General features: G+C 49.7%; 1 protein-coding gene across 1 annotated transcript in view; it reads right to left on the bottom strand.

The window, feature by feature from the left end:
• Positions 1 to 19577, bottom strand: part of LOC116968467 (neurexin-2-like) — a 240277-nt gene that overhangs the window by 70040 nt on the left and 150660 nt on the right. The window contains exon 5 of the mRNA XM_033015231.1: positions 2126 to 2430. Coding sequence (XP_032871122.1) covers positions 2126 to 2430 — 305 coding nt within the window. The remainder of the gene's footprint in view (positions 1 to 2125; positions 2431 to 19577) is intronic.

Below are 19577 nucleotides of genomic sequence, written 5' to 3'. Positions count from 1 at the left end.
AAAGCCTTTGTGTTAAAGGTCTGTTGACAGTAATTAAGCCCGTTAAATCTCATGTGTTTCTGTCACTCAGGCTTTAATCTTTCTTCCTCGCAGGGCCCATCAGAGAAATAATAACAATCATCGTCTTGTGTGCTACCTCTTCACCCTCCCATCCCTGTTTCTTCTCCAAGCAAGCTGGTTTCCATGTGACAGCAATCTAACGTATAGAGTGACAACAGGCCCTTCTAGACCCGATCATCTGGACATAGATCATAGAGTCATAGAGTGTAGATAGACACAGAGTGCTGGAGTAACTCAGCGGGTCAGGCAGCATCTGTGGAGAACATGGATAGTGACGTTTCACAGAGTGCTGGAGTAACTCAGCGGGTCAGGCAGTACCTGTGGAGAACATGGATAGGTGACGTTTCATAGAGTGCTGGAGTAACTCAGCGGGTCAGGCAGTATCTGTGGAGAACATGGATAGGTGACGTTTCATAGAGTGCTGGAGTAACTCAGCGGGTCAGGCAGTATCTGTGGAGAACATGGATAGGTGACGTTTCACAGAGTGCTGGAGTAACTCAGCGGGTCAGGCAGCATCTGTGGAGAACATGGATAGGTGACGTTTCACAGAGTGCTGGAGTAACTCAGCGGGTCAGGCAGTATCTGTGGAGAACATGGATAGGTGACGTTTCACAAAATGCTGGAATAACTCAGCGGGACAGGCAGCGTCTCTGGAGAGAAGGAATGGGTGACGTTTCGGGGCGAGACCCTTCTTCAGACAGAGTCAGTGGACAGGAGGATACATAGATAAGGAAGTGTGAGGTGTGAAAACACGACAATGGGGATGGAGATCAAGGAAAATATAGAATAGATCATTGTTGGGTGGGGGAAGGTAACGACAAAGCAAACAGAGATAATGCGAGTTTATGTACAGGGACATATCTATCCATGCACTGTATACTTGTATATATACTTATGCATCTTAAATATGTATGTCATGTTTTATACTTTGGCAATATAACAATGTATTTTTTATCATGCCAGTAAAGTTTTTTAAATTGAAAATTGAAAAATTGAATAAAGAATCTTTCATTCATTGTTCTTTATCTCTCCACACCACCGTCTAGATCTCTCATTTCCCTTATTCCTAACCAGTCTGAAGAAAGGGTCTCGATCTGAAATGTCACCCATCCCTTCTCTCCAGAGATGCTGCCTGTCCCGTTGAGTTACTCCAGCATTTTGTGTCTGTCTTCGGATTAACCAGCATCTGCAGTTACTTCTTACACAAAGACTTAATAGGAACTTGGGGAGCATACCTTTTTCAAACAGGTGTATGGAACGAGCTGCTGTCCCGTTCAGTTACTGCAGCATTTTGTGTCTATCTTTGGTATAAACCAGTATCTGCAGTTGCTTCCTACATAGAACAAAGAGGGACCTTGTGGGAAGGGGGGGGCGGGGTAGGGGGGCAGAGAATGAAGCGGGGCCCAGCGGGCGGGAGGGGGGGGTCAGAGAATGAAGAGGGGCCTGGTGGTCCTGGTTCACCGCTACGGGAAGGTAAGTCTGTACCAACAAACCTTGAAACACTGTCGGTGCCAGAAACGTGGAGACTGTGTGTGCTGTCCAGGTGAAGGCTGCTGGGTGATGTTACCGGATTGTATGTAAAAACAAAGGCTCCCACTCACTGTGCCTAGGTACATGACAATAAAGTGTCACAGAGGGACGTGGGCCAACATTAAATGCCAAGTGAACGATGTGTGCTGGACAGGAAGAGCCTGAGCATTCAGACAGAGGGAGAGGAGGGGGTGGCGAGGAGGGGGTGAGGGCGGGAGAGGGGGAGTAAGGAGATAGGAGGTGGAGGTGGAGGAGAGGGGAAGGGGTGGAGGGGAGGGGAGGGGGGAAGGAGGGTGAGGGGGAGGGAGAGGGGAGGTGGGGTAGGGGAGTGGTGGTGAGGTGGAAGTGGAGAGGGGAGGTGGGGGGAGATGGGGGAGGGGAGGGGTGGGGTGGTGAGGTGGGGGGGAGTGGAGTGGAGAAGGGAGGTGGGGGGAAGAGGGGAGGTGGGGGGAAGATGGGGGAGGGGAGGGGGGGGTGGGATGGGGGAGGAGGGGAGTGGCGAGGGGAGGGGGAGAGGTTACTCTGAGGTCATTACCTGACGGAGATTTCGCGTGACCCTCACGTCATGCCAGTTGTTGTCGTTGAACTTCCCGTTGACGGGTTCGACCAGGGCCTCGAAGGCCCCGGAGCCCAGGTTGATGACCAGCGAGACGGCCCCGTTCTTCAGTGCCAGGTTGACGTAGTCGGCCGACTTGCCCGTGTGCAGGATGAGCCCGTTGCGCTGCAGAGTCTTGAAGGACAGGGTGATCTCGTCGCTGCTACTCTGGATGGGATTGTGGGACAGGTCGTAGCAGAAGAACTCGGTGCCCTTGAAGGTGGCCACAGACTCCTCCTTGGCTGCTGGGGCAAAGAAGAGAGAGAGAGGGGGGGGGAGAGTTAGTGAGTGGGTGACCCAGAATGCAGAAACAACCCTCAAACCTCTAGCACCCACTGCTCTGGTGCTGTCCTGAAGAAGACAGATATCATCTTTGAAACCAGGCGTCATGGTGGCGCAGCGGGTAGAGCTGCTGCCTCACAGCGCCACAGACCCGGGTTCCATCCTGACTACGGGTGCTGTCTGTACGGAGTTTGCACGTTCTCCCCGTGACCTGCGTGGGTTTTCTCCGGGTGCTCCGGTTTCCTTCCACACTCCAAAGACGTGCAGGTTTGTAGGTTAATTGGCTTGTATACTGGGGGTCGCTGATCGGCGTGGACTCAGTGGTTAATAGTGATTGTCCTTAGTGTGTGTAGGATAGTGTTAATGGGCTGGTCGGCAGGAACTCGAAGGGCTGAAGGGCCTGTTTCTGCACTGTATCTCCAAACTAAACTAAGCTTTCTCAGCTTAGGAAGAGGCCATTCAGACCGATGAATCTATGCTTGTTCAATGGGCTGCATGGCTGAGAACATTTAGATGCTGCCTGGCCCGCTGAGTTACTCCAACACTGGTGTCTATCCTCCCTGTACCACCCTCTCCCCGACACAACACCTCCCGAAAACACTCTCCCCAAGACTGGCCCACCCTGACACTCCCTCTCTGACACACCTGCCACACTCGTCATCGGGCAAGAGGTACAGAAGTGTGAATAGGCACACTTCCAGATTCAGGGACAGTTTCTTCCCAGCTGTTATCAGGTGACTGAATCACCCTACCACAGCCAGAGAGCGGTCCTGGACCACTATCTGCCTCATTGGTGACCCTCGGGTATTCTTAGGTGGACAAAAATGCTGGAGAAACTTAGCGGGTGAGGCAGCATCTATGGAGCGAAGGAATAGGCGAAGTTTCAGGGTCGAGACCCTTCTTCAAACTCGGACTATCCTTGATCGGACTTTGCTGGCTTTACCTTGCACTAAACGTTATTCCCTTATCATGTACGCTGTGAATGGCTCAATTTTCATCACGTATTGTATTTCCGCTGTCTGGATAGCATGCAACAAAAGCTTTTCACTGTACCTCGGTACACGTGACAATAAACTCAACTGAAGTGAAGCCTTTACATCTATCATCACACAGCTCTCTTGGTTGCTCCAACCACGCAGCTCATCACCAGCAGATCAACACAAGGATATCAGGCCGGCAAGCATAGAAACATAGAAAGAAGGTGCAGGAGCAGGCCATTCGACCCTTCGAACCAGCACAGCCATTCATAGAAACATAGAAAATAGATGCAGGAGTAGGCCATTCGGCCCTTTGAGCCTGCACCGCCATTCAATATGATCATGGCTGATCATCCAACTCAGTATCCTGTACCTGCCTTCTCTCCATACCCCCTGATCCCTTTAGCCACAAGGGCCACATCTAACTCCCTCTTAAATATAGCCTGGCCTCAACTACCTTCTGTGGCAGAGAATTCCACAGATTCACCACTCTCTGTGTGAAAAATGTTTTCCTCATCTCGGTCCTAAAAGATTTCCCCCTTATCCTTAATCTGTGACCCCTTGTCCTGGATTTCCCCAACATCGGCAACAATCTTCCTGCATCTAGCCTGTCCAACCCCTTAAGAATTTTGTAAGATTCAATATGATCATGGCTGATGATTCAGAATCAGTACCCCGTTCCTTCCTTCTCCCCATATCCCTTGATTCCGTTCGCCCAAAGAGCTACATCTAACTCTTTCTTGAAGGTTTACAGGAGAACACGCCAGAGAAACACCCCATCTTCACGGCCTCCATCTGCAACTGTGTGAAATCTCGGATCTCAAAGCTGCAATTAATTCCAGGCTTAATAGCTGTTAAATGATACAATCCCGCAAGTGCATTTCCAGTTGTTTTTTTGATAATCAAGGATCTTCTCATGAAAGATCACAGATTAACACTATATTTAGTATTCCAAGGAAGCAGTAATTAAGACTGATTAAATATTCAGGCACCTTTCCCTCTCGGTCAAAAGCACAGACTGTATTTCTCACCGCAAATCCCAGCAGCAAAAATCAAATCGAAGAAGGTTGCAAAAAGTGGTAAACACTGCCCAGCCCATCACCAGCGCTGACCTCCCCACCATCGAAGGAATCTATCGCAGTCTATGCCTCAAACAGGCAGCCAGCATCATCAGAGACCCACACCACCCTGGCCACACACTCATCTCACCACTGCCATCAGGAAGAAGGTACAGGAGCCTGAAAACTGTAACGTCCAGGTTCAGGAACAGCTTCTTCCCCACAGTCATCAGGCTATTAAACACGACAACCTCAAATAAGCTGTGAACTACACAGACTATTATTATCATTATTACACTATTATTGTTTGTTTTTAATGTGCGCAAATGCTTGTATGTGTGTGTATATGTGTATATGTATATATATAGTCTTCAGTCTGAAGAAGGGTCTCGACCCAAAACTTCACCCATTCCTTCTCTCCAGAGACGCTGCCAGTCCCGCTGAGTTACTCCAGCATTTTGTGTCTGCCTTTGATTTAAAGCAGCATCTGCAGTTCTTTCATACAGAATATATGTATATGTGTGTGTGTATGTGTGTGTTAAAGTGTGTGTGTGTGTATGTGTGTGTGTGTGTGTGTGTGGGTGTATGTGTATGTGTGTGTGTATGTGTGTGTTAAAGTGTGTGTGTGTATGTGTGTGTGTGTGTGTGTGTGTGGGTGTGTGTATGTGTGTGTGTGTTTATGTGTGTGTGTGTGTGTGTGTGTGCATGTGTTTATGTGTGTGTGTGTGTGTGTGTTTGTGTGGGTGTGTGTATATATGTGTGTGTGTGTGTGTGTATATATGTGTGTGTGTGTGTGTATGTGTGTGAGTGTGAGTGAGTGCGTGCATGTGTGTGAGTATGTGTATATATACACACTGAACCTTGTTTCTGGTTCATTACATAGTTTACAGTGTACTGTGTGTGTGTGGGTGTGTGTGTATATATGTGTGAGTGTGTGTGTGTATATATGTGTGCGTGTGTGTGTGTATATATGTGTGCGTGTGTGTGTGTATATATGTGTGCGTGTGTGTGAGTGTGTGAGTGCGTGTGTGTGTATATATGTGTGCGTGTGTGTGTGTGTGTGTGTGTGTGAGTGCATGTGTACATACACACACTGAACCTTGTCACTGGTCCATTATATAGTGTACAGTGTACTATGTTTACACATTGAGCTGCAGCAAGTGAGAATGGTTGTGTGTGGAACAGATGAACAGCATGCAGTAGCTTCCCACCCATGGGCTGAAGCTTCCCTGTACACATTCCCTGATGGCCATGAGAGGGCATGCAGAGCCCAGGTCTCCACCACAGAGATAGCTCCTTGCTGATTGAATTGCCTGCTGCCATGACAATCACCGCAGGGTGTACGGACCAGTCACATCCCCCTGGTGTGTAGCGGCAAGTCCTCAAGATCACATCTAATTGCCGCTGCTTTTAATTACAGGGTCACCTCCGTCCCTCAGCAGCGGGGAAAATGGCGCTGTTGACACGGGCTTGTCACTACGCTGGCTGCCCTCCATCCATTTGCTGGGCAGCACGGTGACGCAGCGGGTAGAGCTGCTGCCTCGCGGCGGCACAGCGCCAGTGACCCGCATTCGATCCCGACTACGGGTGCTGTATGTACGGAGTTTGCACGTTCTCCCCGTGACCTGCGTGAGTTTTCTCCGGGTGCTCCGGTTTCCTCTCACTCCCCGAAGACGTGCAGGTTTGTAGGTTAGATGGCTTGGTTGAAACGTAAATAATTCTCCCCAGTGTTAGTGTGCGGGGATCGCTGGTCGGTGCGGACTCGGTGGGCCAAAGGGCCTGTTTCCGCGCTGTATCTCAGGTCTAAACTAAAGTCGATGGAGACTCTCACAGCTGTACTGTCCCAGAACCATTCTTTCCTCCCGCGGCACGATGGCGCAGCGGGTTGATCTGCTGCCTCACAGCGCCAGACACCCAGCTTCCATCCTGACCCGCTGTGCCGATTCTGCCCCATCAATTATGACCTTATGTTCTGACCATCACATATTACAATCGCTCCACACTCCACAATATCTACTCCAACTGAAGAAGGGTTTCGGCCCGAAACGTTGCCTAATTCCTTCGCTCCATAGATGCTGCTGTACCCGCTGAGTTTCTCCAGCATTTTTGTGTACCAACAACATTTCTTACTTAACTATGATATTCCCTTATCAAAAGCAGAATTAGGCCATTCGGCCCATCAAGTCCACTCAAGTTGATCTATCGCTCCCTCCTAACCCCATTCTCCTGCCTTTTCCCCATATCCTCTGACACCCGCACTAATCAAGAATCTATCTATCTCTGCCTTAAGTATATCCACTGACTTGTGGCCTCCACAGACTTCTGTGGCAATTAATTCCACAGGTTCACCACCCGCTGACTAAAGAAATGGCAGGATTGTAATCATGTACCGTCCTTCTGCTGACTGGAGAGCCTGCAACAATACCTTGGTACACGTTACCATAAACTAAACTGAACTAAAGATAGACACAAAATGCTGGAGTAATTCAGCGGGACAGGCAGCATCTCTGGAGAGAAGGAATGGGCGACATTTCGGTTTGAGGCCCTTCTTCAGTCTCGACCTGAAACGTCACCCATTCCATCTCTCCATTTGCTCCAGCTTTATGTGTCCATCTTCGGATTTAAACCAGCAACTGCAGTTCCTTCCCCCACACTGACCCTTCTGTCCAGGGCCTCCTCCACTGTCAGAGTGAGGCCCAATGTAAATTGGAGGAACAGCACCTCATATTTTTTCTTGGGCAGCTTACACCCCAGCGGTATGAACATTGACCTCTAACTTCAAGTAGCCCTTGCTCTCCATCTCTCTCCGTCCTTCCCCCATCCAAGTTCTCCGAACAGTCTGACTGTCCTCCTGATTAAATGTTACTTTATACACCTCATTGTCACCTTCCCCGAGCTAACAATGATCTATTCTACATTTTCCATCACCTTCGTCCATCTTGATCTCTCGTTTTCACACCTTACCCTCCCATATCTCTGTGTCTTCCTCTCCCCTGACTCTCAGTCTAAGGAAAGATCTCAACCCGAAACGTCACCTCCCCAGAGATGCTGCCTGTCCTGCTGAGTTACTCCAGCATTTTGTGTCTATCTTCAGTGGAAACCAACATCTGCAGCTTCCTGCTGTTCAAACTGTATCCGGCACAGGCTATGGGTTGATGCTGAGACCCTGGCGCTATCTACAACTGTCCTCACAATTGTAGCTGGAAATGGCACAGAGAAGATTGACGAGGATGTTGCCTGGGCCAGAGGGTGCGAGCTACAGGGAGAGGTTGAGTAGGCTGGGACTCTATTCCTTGGAGCGCAGGAGGATGAGGGGTGATCTTATTGAAGTGTATAAAATCATGAGAGGAATAGATCGGGTAGACGCACAGAGTCTCTTGCCCAGAGTAGGGGAATCGAGGACCAGAGGACATAGGTTCAAGGTGAAGGGGAAAAGATTTAATAGGAATCTGAGGGGTAACTTTTCCACACAGAGGGTGGTGGGTGTATGGAACGAGCTGCCAAAGGAGGTAGTTGAGGCTGGGACTATCCCAACGTTTGACAGGTCCATTGATAGGACAGGTTTGGAGAGATATGGACCAAACGCAGACAGGTGGGACTAGTGTAGCTGGGACATGTTGGCAAGTTGGGTTGAAGGCTATGACTATCTGAAATATTCGAGGAGTGTGGGGGAATAAAGTGGAGGAAAAACCACTCGACTTACTTTGTGCATTCATTTACATCCCAATGACAGTTAATTACCGTGGATTTAATTACGGTGAATTAGTGTGAAGAAAAGAGATCCTAAAAATTAAACATAATCATTGGCACCTGTGTCACTCTGCATGGTCCCGCATATATTAAACACAGCGCAATTAACTTGGGCAACAGCGCAGACCTGCTCCAAAGCATTCTGTACACCGTGGAGGAACCAGAGACCAGCGGCACTGGAACACACACACACACACACACACACACACACACACACACACACACACACACACACACACACACACACACACACACACACACTCACGCACGCACACCCGCTCTCACACGCACTCACACGCACACACACACACACTCACACTCACACGCACGCACACACGCACACACACAGACATACACACACACACACACACTCACACGCACGCACACACACACACACACACTCACACGCACACACACACGTACTCACTCACACACACGCACTCACACGCACTCACACAGACATACACACACACACACATACACACACAACACACACACTCACACGAATGCACGAGCACACACACGCACTCACACACATACTCACTCACACACACGCGCACACACGTACACACACACACTCACACACATACACTCACTCACACTCACACACACACTGCATTACCGCTGGACCAGAGACTGCATGGCTGCACAACAGCATGCAGCAAGGGGACTTCACCACAGTAGCTCAACATGCCGTATTGAGCCGCATTACTGCAATGCAGCAGAATCCAGACAGACCGCATTATTCACTGCAGTAGCAGAGTCTGGGGCACCACGTTACCCATGAACCAGAGACTGCATTACTGCATGATGCAATATTGAGTGCAGCACATACGCCAGTGCACTGCAGTATTGCTGCACTGCAGTATTGTGCGAGTGTGTGTTGCAAAAGCAGTCCTGCAGCCACCACCACCTTCATTCCACACTGCAGTGCTGCAGCACTCCGTCCCTGCGATGAGACCGGGGGGGGGGAGGAGTCATTCCACACTGCAGTCCTGCAGCCTGCGACCAGCACAAAGCAGTCGCAATCCCCCAGGAAGCATGGAGCAGCCCCGCTGCAGCTGAACTGCAGCGAACGGGCCCTGTAACCGTGCCAACCAGACAGCGGGCAAAGGAGCAGAGCCGTCAGAAGTGCAGCAAGGGTCAAGAGTGTTTTATTGTCATCTGTCCCAGACAGAACAATGGCATTCTTACCTGCAGCAGCTCAACGGTCTATGTAAACATGTTACACTGTAAGCAATGTAATAAACCAGAAAAACAGTTCAATGTGTGCGTATATACACATACCCACACACACATATCTATATATATAGATATGTATGCATATGTGTTTGTGTGCGTGTGCGTGTGTATACATACTGTATATGTATATGTGTAAAGATAGACACAAAATGCTGGAGTAACTCAGCGGGATAGGCAGCATCTCTGGGGAGAAGGAATGGGTGATGTTTCGGGTCGAGACCCTTCTTCAGACCGCCTGTCCCGCTGAGTTACTGCACCATTTTGTGTCTACCTTTGATTTAAACCAGCGTCTGCAGTTCTTTCTTACAATAGATAATGGACAATAGACAATAGGTGCAGGAGTAGGCAATTCGGCCCTTCGAGCCAGCACCGCCATTCACTATGATCATGGCTGATCATCCACAATCAGTACCCCGTTCCTGCCTTCTCCCCATATCCCCTGACTCCGCTATCTTTAAGAGCCCTCTCTAGCTCTCTCTTGAAAGCATCCAGTGAATTGGCCTCCACCGTCTTCTGATCGGTGTCTCCTCCTCTTTTCAGCCAGAGTTGTGAATCTGTGGAATTCTCTGCTACAGAAGGCAGTGGAGGCCAATTCATTGTATGTTTTCAAGAGAGAGTTACATCTAGCTCTTGGGGCTAACGGAATCAAGGGATATGGAGAGAAAGCAGGAACGGGATATTGATATTGAATGATCAGCCATGCAGCTCGAAGGGCTGAATGGCTTGCTCCTGCATCTATCTGCACATTCTCCCCCGTGACCTACGTGGGTTTTCTCCGGGTGCTCCGGTTTCCTCCCACACTCCAAAGACATACAGGTTTGTAGGTTAATTGGCTTGGTGTAAATGTAAAAATTGTCCCTAGTGTGTGTAGGATAGTGTTAGTGTGTGGGGATCGCTGGTCGGTGCAGGTTCGGTGGGCCGGAGGGCCGGTTTCCACGCTGTATCTCTAAACTAAACTGGTGAAAGGCTGGGAAAAGCCTTCGACAGCCTGCAGACTCTGACATTATCGTTAAATGTAACAATCCACATTACCTCTTGTTCCCTGAATTCTAATGACCTGTGGATAGCTGTTTGTCACAAAGTCATTGCAAATGTAAACACATTCTGTTCAAGAAATACTCAGTCACAGAGCGGCCATCAACACTGTGGCTTATAATAACGGAGGCAGCACACAGCCAAATGGAGGAAGCAGGCAGCACGCACTAGATTATCCCCACACCCACCTCCCCAAAACACCCCCTCACTCCACCAGCCCAGTAACGAACACAGGCTCGTTACAGCCTGACTGTGTCAGTGACGGGTGTGTCAGTGACGGGTGTCATAGAAACATAGAAAATAGGTGCAGGAGGAGGCCATTCGGCCCTTCGAACCAGCACCGCCATTCATTGTGATCATGGCTGATCGTCCCTATCAATAATCCGTGCCTGCCTTCTCCCCATATCCCTTGATTCCACTAGCCCCTAGAGCTCTATCTAACTCTCTCTTAAATCCATCCAGTGATTTGGCCTCCACTGCCCTCTGTGGCAGGGAATTACATAAATTCACAACTCTGGGTGATTTTTTTTTCTCACCTCAGTTTTAAATGACCTCCCCTTTATTCTAAGACTGTGTGGCCCCTGGTTCTGGACTCGCCCAACATTGGAAACATTTTTCCTGCATCTAGCTTGTTCAGTCCTTTTATAATTTTATATGTTTCTATAAGATACCCTCTCATCCTGCTAAACTCCAGTGAATACAAGCCTAGTCTTTTCAATCTTTCCTCAAATGGCAGTCCCGCCATCCCAGGGATCAATCTCGTGAACCTACGGGTCAGTGATAGGTGTGTCAGTGAGGGGTGTGTCAGTGAGGGGTGTGTCAGTGAGGGGTGAGGGGTGTGTCAGTGAGGTGTGTCAGTGAGGGGTGAGGGGTGTGTCAGTGAGGGTGTGTCAGTGAGGGGTGTGTCAGTGAGGGGTGTGTCAGTGAGGTGTGTGTCAGTGAGGGTGTGTCAGTGAGGTGTGTGTCAGTGAGGGGTGTGTCAGTGAGGGGTGTGTCAGTGAGGGGTGTGTCAGTGAGGGTGTGTCAGTGAGGGGTGAGGGGTGTGTCAGTGAGGGGTGTGTCAGTGAGGGGTGAGGTGTGTGTCAGTGAGGTGTGTGTCAGTGAGGGGTGTGTCAGTGAGGGGTGTGTCAGTGAGGGGTGAGGGTGTGTCAGTGAGGGGTGTGTCAGTGAGGGGTGAGGGGTGTGTCAGTGAGGGTGTGTCAGTGAGGTGTGTCAGTGAGGGGTGTGTCAGTGAGGGGTGTGTCAGTGAGGGTGTGTCAGTGAGGGGTGTGTCAGTGAGGGGTGTGTCAGTGAGGGGTGTGTCAGTGAGGGGTGAGGGTGTGTCAGTGAGGGGTGTGTCAGTGAGGGGTGTGTCAGTGAGGGGTGTGTCAGTGAGGGGTGAGGGTGTGTCAGTGAGGGGTGTGTCAGTGAGGTGTGTGTCAGTGAGGTGTGTGTCAGTGAGGGGTATGTCAGTGAGGGTGTGTCAGTGAGGGGTGTGTCAGTGAGGGGTGAGGGGTGTGTCAGTGAGGGTGTGTCAGTGAGGGGTGAGGGGTGTGTCAGTGAGGGTGTGTCAGTGAGGTGTGTCAGTGAGGGGTGAGGGGTGTGTCAGTGAGGGGTGAGGGGTGTGTCAGTGAGGGGTGTGTCAGTGAGGGGTGTGTCAGTGAGGGGTGAGGGGTGTGTCAGTGAGGGGTGTGTCAGTGAGGGGTGAGGGGTGTGTCAGTGAGGGGTGTGTCAGTGAGGGGTGAGGGGTGTGTCAGTGAGGGGTGAGGGGTGTGTCAGTGAGGGGTGTATCAGTGAGGGGTAAGGGTGTGTTAGTGAGGGGTGAGGGGTGTGTCAGTGAGGGGTGTGTCAGTGAGGGGTGTGTCAGTGAGGGGTGAGGGGTGTGTCAGTGAGGGTGTGTCAGTGAGGGGTGTGTCAGTGACGGGTGTGTCAGTGAGGGGTGTGTCAGTGATGGGTGTGTCAGTGAGGGGTGTGTCAGTGAGGGGTGTGTCAGTGCGGGTGTGTCAGTGACGGGTGTGTCAGTGAGGGGTGTGTCAGTGAGGGGTGTGTCAGTGATGGGTGTGTCAGTGAGGGGTGTGTCAGTGACGGGTGTGTCAGTGAGGGGTGTGTCAGTGACGGGTGTGTCAGTGAGGGGTGAGGGGTGTGTCAGTGACGGGTGTGTCAGTGAGGGGTGAGGGGTGTGTCAGTGACGGGTGTGTCAGTGAGGGGTGTGTCAGTGAGGGGTGTGTCAGTGACGGGTGTGTCAGTGAGGGGTGAGGGGTGTGTCAGTGAGGGGTGTGTCAGTGACGGGTGTGTCAGTGAGGGGTGTGTCAGTGACGGGTGTGTCAGTGAGGGGTGAGGGGTGTGTCAGTGAGGGGTGTGTCAGTGAGGGGTGTGTCAGTGACGGGTGTGTCAGTGAGGGGTGAGGGGTGTGTCAGTGAGGGGTGTGTCAGTGACGGGTGTGTCAGTGAGGGGTAAGGGTGTATCAGTGAGGGGTGTGTCAGTGACGGGTGTGTCAGTGAGGGGTGTGTCAGTGACGGTGTGTCAGTGAGGGGTGAGGGGTGTGTCAGTGAGGGGTATGTCAGTGAGGGGTGTGTCAGTGACGGGTGTGTCAGTGAGGGGTAAGGGTGTATCAGTGAGGGGTGTGTCAGTGAGGGGTGTGTCAGTGATGGGTGTGTCAGTGAGGGGTGAGGGGTGTGTCAGTGAGGGGTGTGTCAGTGAGGGGTGTGTCAGTGAGGGGTGTGTCAGTGAGGGGTGAGGGGTGTATCAGTGAGGGTGTGTCAGTGAGGGGTAAGGGTGTGTCAGTGAGGGGTATATTACTGCAGGATGTGGGGTGCATCAATGGGGCCTGGGAGTGTATAATGTCCATGTCACTGTGGATGGAGAGGAACAGATGAAAGGGCCTGCCTGCCTGCCTGTTGCAATAACTGGGATGGGATTCAGTAAACCCATTTGTGCGTATATGGGTCAGGAGGATAATGCCTTCAGGGTATCTGCAGGGATCATTCTGAATCAGCATCCGTGAGTCCCATCAGCTGTACACAGGAGCAGAAGTGGCCTGATTATAAAACCTCAACACAAGCTTGACGATCATCTGGCCGTCTAGATGTTTTAGAATAAAACTCATTCAGTACAGAATGACTCACTGAACCAATTCATCCTCCACGTGTAGAGGAAGCCAGTACTTGTAATAGTGCAGGCCAACCCCGCTTACATGTTCACAAGCTCATACGTGATAGGAGCAGAATTAGGCCATTCGGCCCATCTAGTCTACTCCGCCATTCAATCATGACTGATCTATCTCTCCCTCCTAACCCCATTCTCCTGCCTTCTCCCCATCACCCCTGATTCTCGTACTAATCAAGAATCTATCTATCCTTGCCTTAAAAATATCCACTGACTTGTGGCCTCCACAGCCTTCAGTGGCAATGAATTCCACAGGTTCACCACCCTCTGACTAAAGAAATTCCTCCCCACCTCCTTTCTACAGGTGCGCCCTTTAATTCTGAGGCTGTGCCCTCTGGTCCTAGACTCTCCCACTGGTGGAAACATCTTCTCCACGTCCACTCTATGTAGGGGTCTGGTGTTGGACAATCCATCCAACTGGCCATCTGATGGTGGTGATAGGCGTTTGTGATCAGTGCCTCAGTGGTAAACAACTCAGTCTCCTAAAGACAAACACAGTACTTGATGTGAACAGCTTGTCTTGCGGCAGTCAAAGCTCAATAATCAGGTTGTTGACAATTACAGCAATCAAACACTATCTATTAGTTGACAACAGATTCAGGCAGAAGGTATGGTAAACGCCTGCTGTGGGAATGCTTAGTAACTGGAAGTTCAAAGGCACAACTTCCTCCCAAACACACTATAAGCTCACCATATGCCAGCTCTCAAATTACTCACATACTGCAGCCCAAAATATCCCTGCCTTTAAATCTGTCTAATCAGTATTGGAATGAATCACCAGTGATCAAGTGGAGGAGCCTGGTTTCACATCTAAGTGATGGCGCTCTGTCGGGATTCTGTGGAGCTCCTGTTGAGTTTCATTGTCTGTAACTCGATTTCACCTAGCCCACACCTAACAATGGCCACTTTCCTTCATCATAGTTACTTTTTTTGTGTATCTTTCTTTCATTTGTTCTGTGTCTCTCTACATCACCGTCAATAATCTGCTTCCCACTCCCCTGACACTTAGTCTGAAGAAAGGTCGCCATTCCTTCTCTCCAGAGATGCTGCCTGTCCCGCTGAGCTACTCCAACAGTTTGTGTCTATCTTCGGGTCCGTACACACTTCATCCCAACACCAGGGCAGACCCACAATGAGCTTCAAGTCCTCCGTTTCATTCCCATCTCTAAACTTTCAACAACACATTGCCTCTGGTATTCACTCAGTTAGTTTCTCCGGCCCATTACGCAGCACTGAAATGTGCTCAAAACACTATCCTACACACACTAGGGACAATTTACAATTATATCGAAGCTGATTAATCTACAACCCTGCACGTCTTTGGAGGGTGGGAGGAAACTGGAAGCACCCGGAGAAAACCCACGTGGGTTACAGGGAGAACGTACAATCAAGATCAAAGCCGGGTCTCTGGCGCTGTGAGGCAGCAGCTCTACCCGCTGCGACACTGTATTTAATTAATATATAAAAACACACACACAAACCAACTCTTCTGCAGGCGATAAAATGGGTCAGCAGCAGGTACTGGTTCTTCGTTACCAGGAGGAGCCTCGAGAACCAGAGGACATGGGATTAAGGTGAGGGAGATTTAATAGGAATCCGAGGGGTAACTTTTTCACACAGAGGGTGGTGGGTGTATGCAACGAGCTGCCAGAGGAGGTAGTTGAGGCTGGGACTATCGCAACGTGTAAGAGACACTTGGACAGGTACATGGATAGGACAGGTTTAGAGGGATATGGACCATACGCGGGCAGGTGGGACTAGTGTAGATGGGGAATGTTGGCCGGTGTGGGCAAGTTGGGCCGAAGGGCCTGTTTCACAGTGTGTGACTCCATGACTCTTTGAAAGAGGAGGGTGTGGGATCGCGGATGGTAATGGAGGTTGGGGGCTGGGACAGAGCGGTCCTCCTGTGGCAAGTGGGACAGGCCGACAGTTGTGAGTCAACAGTAGTCACCCACGCTTGGCCCCAGTAATCCTCACCTCCCTCGCTACCTCACGTCACGGCTTTAACAAGCCTTCACATTCAAATAAACAGCTTCCAAGGTCAATGCATCAAAAACACAAGCTGCTTCGGAGATGAGAGTATTTGTTGATGGGGATTATTAGCTGCGTCAGCAGTTCAGACAACATGGGTTTCTGTGATGTTGAAGGAGGGAACTACAGATGCTGGTTTAAACCGAAGATAGACACAAAATGTTGGAGTAACTCAGCGGGACAGGCAGCATCTCTGGAGAGACGGAATGGGTGACGTTACGGATCGAGACGTTTCGGGTCTGAAGAAGGGTCTCGATCTGAAACGTCTCCCAGTCCTTCTCTCCAGAGATGCTGCCTGTCCCGCTGAGTTACTCCAGCTTTTTGTGTCTATCTTCGGAATGAACAACCTTCTGTCTTTACACATCCCACACCCGATCGTATTCATTAAATATTCCACATCAGAGCCACTACATTAAAACCCACTAACTATGCTTTGAAGATGCTTACTGCTTCTTCACGGATGAGATGTTGTTGAGTTTTATGCAAACGCAGCAAGATAATTTTAGTTCCGCCAGTTAGGAAGCTAAGGAATGGTTTGAGCTGTCTCTGTTGACTTGGGGAGAAGGTGATTGCGAGACTGTTGGGGCACTTGGCTTCCGAGTGAAACGCTGTATGTGGTCGCTCAGCAGATGCATGACATGGAACTCGTCCATTTGGCAAAGGCATTCGACAGCACTGTGTGGGCTCAGTCACCATGTAACAGCAGCAGTTCAACAAGGCAGCTCATCTATATAGTCATAGAGTGTTACAGCGTGGAAACAGGCCCTTCGGCCCAACTTGCCCATGCCGACCAACATGCCCCATCGACACTAATCCCACCTGCCTCTTTTGCCCATATCCCTCTAAATTTACCCTATCCATGTACAATGTTTCGTAAACATTGTGATAGTCCCAGCCTCAACTACCTCCTCCGGCAGCTCGTTCCATACACCCACCACCCTTTGTGTAAAAAAGCTGCCCCTCAGGTTCCTATTAAATCTTCTCCCCTTCCCCTTAAACCTATGTCTTCTGGTCCTCGATTCCCCTACTCTGGGCAAGAGGCTCTGTGCATCTACCCAATCTATACCTCTCATGATTTTATACATCTCTATAAGATCACCCCTCATCCTCCTGTGCTGCACAGAATAAAGCCTTAGCCTGCTCAACCTCTCCCTGTAGCTCAGTCCCTCGAGTCCTGGCAACATCCTGATAAATCTTCTCTGTACCCTTACCAGCTTGACAAACATCTTTCTCTTAACTTGGTGATCAAAACTGAACACAGCACTAAATGTGGCCTCGCCAATGTCTTATTTAACTGTAACATAGCCTTCCAACTTCTACAACTACAGAGAAAGTGCAGGTAAAAGAAGTGCAAGGGCAGCAACAAGGTAGGTTGGGAGATCGGGACTATGGCCTTAGCTTAAGAGAGGACCATTCAGTAGTCTGATAACAGAGGGGAGGAAGCTGTTCCTGAATCTGGTGGTGCTTTCAAACTTCTGTATCTTCTGTCTGGAGGGTGGGGAGGAGACAGGACTGGATAGAGTGAACCTTAATTACGTGTAGGAAGGAACTTCAGATGCTGGTTGACACCGAGGATAGACACAAAAAGCTGGAGTAACTCAGCGGGACTGGCAACATCTCTGGAGAAAAGGAATAGGTGACGTTTCGGGTCGAGACCTTGATTATGTTGGATGATCCCCAGGGGAAAGTAACAAGAGGAGGAGATGGGATGGATGGGACTCAGTTCATGGGAGCTGGAGGGACAGGACGGGCCAAATGGCCTCCTTCTGTGACGTTACAAGACAAGATCATAAGAATCTGATTAAATACTGTTGTTACGGACATTTTTCCAGATAAGCAACAGGAAAGGAAGCTAATCGATGGGCAAAGCTTCAGTTCAAAGAAGGACAAGTGCTTGTGATGTACGGGGCTTCTGTTGAACGAAAGCCTTTAGGGCAATAATGCTCATAGAATAATAATTTGTCCAACACATATCACCTCACTTGTTTGATGAGAGCTCTAATGCTACAGGTTAAAGCTCATGGTGTGGCCCCATACAGAGAGAGACCTGACACAGTCAGTGGAGGAACACACATGCCCGAATCACTTCACTCAGTACCTGTACTCACCTACACACCTGAGCTGTCACCTCCTCACCTACACACCTGAGCCACTTCACTCAGCACCTACACACTCGAGCCATGTCACCTCCTCACCTGCACACCTGGGACATCTCACCTCCTCACATACACACCTGAGCCACTTCACTCAGCACCTCCCCACCTGAGTTACTTCACCTCAACACCTGGAGATGATACACAGACGATACAAAAGATTGCAGGTGGAATCTGGACCGAGGACAAACAGTTTAGAGATACAGCATGGAAACAGGCCCTACGGCCCACCAAGTCCACGCCCATCATCGATCGATCACCTGTTCACACTAATTCTATGTTGTCCCACTTTCACATTCACCCCCTGCACACACGAGGGGAGCAATTTACAGAGGCAAATCTCCTCGCACATCCCACACGTCTCTGGGATGTGCGAGGAAACTGGAGCACATGGAGGAAACCCACAGGGAGAACGTGCAAACTCCACACAGACAACACCCGAGGTCAGGATTTAGCCCATGCTGAGAGGCAGCAGCTCTACCTGCTGTGCCATTTTACCTCTTAAAATCTGATAAAAAGGTGGTACATGCTAAAATTCAATTGCGGTTATTTTCTGCAAGACATCTCGTGACAGAACCCTGTACCTGTACATCTAGTGACACTGCACTCTACCTGTAATTTTGATTGCAGTGTTACATTTTCTGAAATTCATGACATAAATGTTTCCTGAAATTTAATGTTGGTGGTGAATCTGTGGAACTCATTGCCACAGACGGCTGTGGAGGCCAAGTCAATGGATATTGTTAAGGCAGAGATAGATAGATTCTAGATTAGTACGAGTATCAGAGGTTACGGGGAGAAGGCAGGAGAATGGGATTAGGAGGGAGAGATAGATCAGCCATGATTGAATGGACCAAATGGCCTAATTCTGCTCCTATCACTGATGAATGTTGATTTGCTGCTTCTGAAATCTCTTGGCAGTATTTTCTTTTGCATAAATCTGCTTTTTTCCTCGAGATTGGGTGGCAGCACGCAGTTTATGGTAGTGGCTGGTTGTCTGTTGTCCCCTGAAATTTTACAGCAGTATTCAGTTTCTAGTCAATGACAGTTCCCTGAAACCTGTTGGTAAGATGCTGCTGAGAAATACATCCAAAGGCATTTTGCCAATGACTGTAACTTGATATCAGAGTGCCATTTATAGAAATTTGGCACCAATTAATTTGCCTGAAATTTAATGAAGGTGAATATATTGCATTTTGATAGAAGGTTGGTGTTTGCACCAGAAATCTGCAGATTCCTGACATTCATCCTATTTTCTCACAATTAGGATGAGGCCATTTGGGCCATTAAATCCGTGCTAGCTATCACAACAATCCCATTTCCCTTTTCATTAACTCTCCCTTGACTTACGGTGGCGCAGCGGGTAGAACTGCTGCCTCACAGCACCAGAGACCCGGGTTCGATCCTGACTACGGGTGCTGTCTGTACGGAGTTTGCACGTTCATCCGTGACCTGCGTGGATTTTCTCCGGATGCTCCGGTTTCCTCCCACACTCCAAAGACGTGCAGGTTTGTAGGTTAATTGGCTTCAGTAAATACTGTATAGGATAGTGTTACTGTACGGGGATCGCTGGTCAGAGCGGACTCTGTGGGCCGAAGGGCCTGTTCTTGCTCTGAATCTCTAAAGTAAAAAGACTACACTAAAGCCAGCTGAGCTAGCGAGCCAATTATCCCACCTGCACGTCTTTGGGATGTGGGAGGAAACCGGAGTGCCCACAGGC

The sequence above is a fragment of the Amblyraja radiata genome, chromosome 45 (assembly GCF_010909765.2).
Source record: "Amblyraja radiata isolate CabotCenter1 chromosome 45, sAmbRad1.1.pri, whole genome shotgun sequence".
Classification (NCBI taxonomy): domain Eukaryota; kingdom Metazoa; phylum Chordata; class Chondrichthyes; order Rajiformes; family Rajidae; genus Amblyraja; species Amblyraja radiata.
The sequence above is the reverse complement of the archived record's forward strand: the minus strand, read 5'-3'. Positions and strand labels throughout refer to the sequence as shown.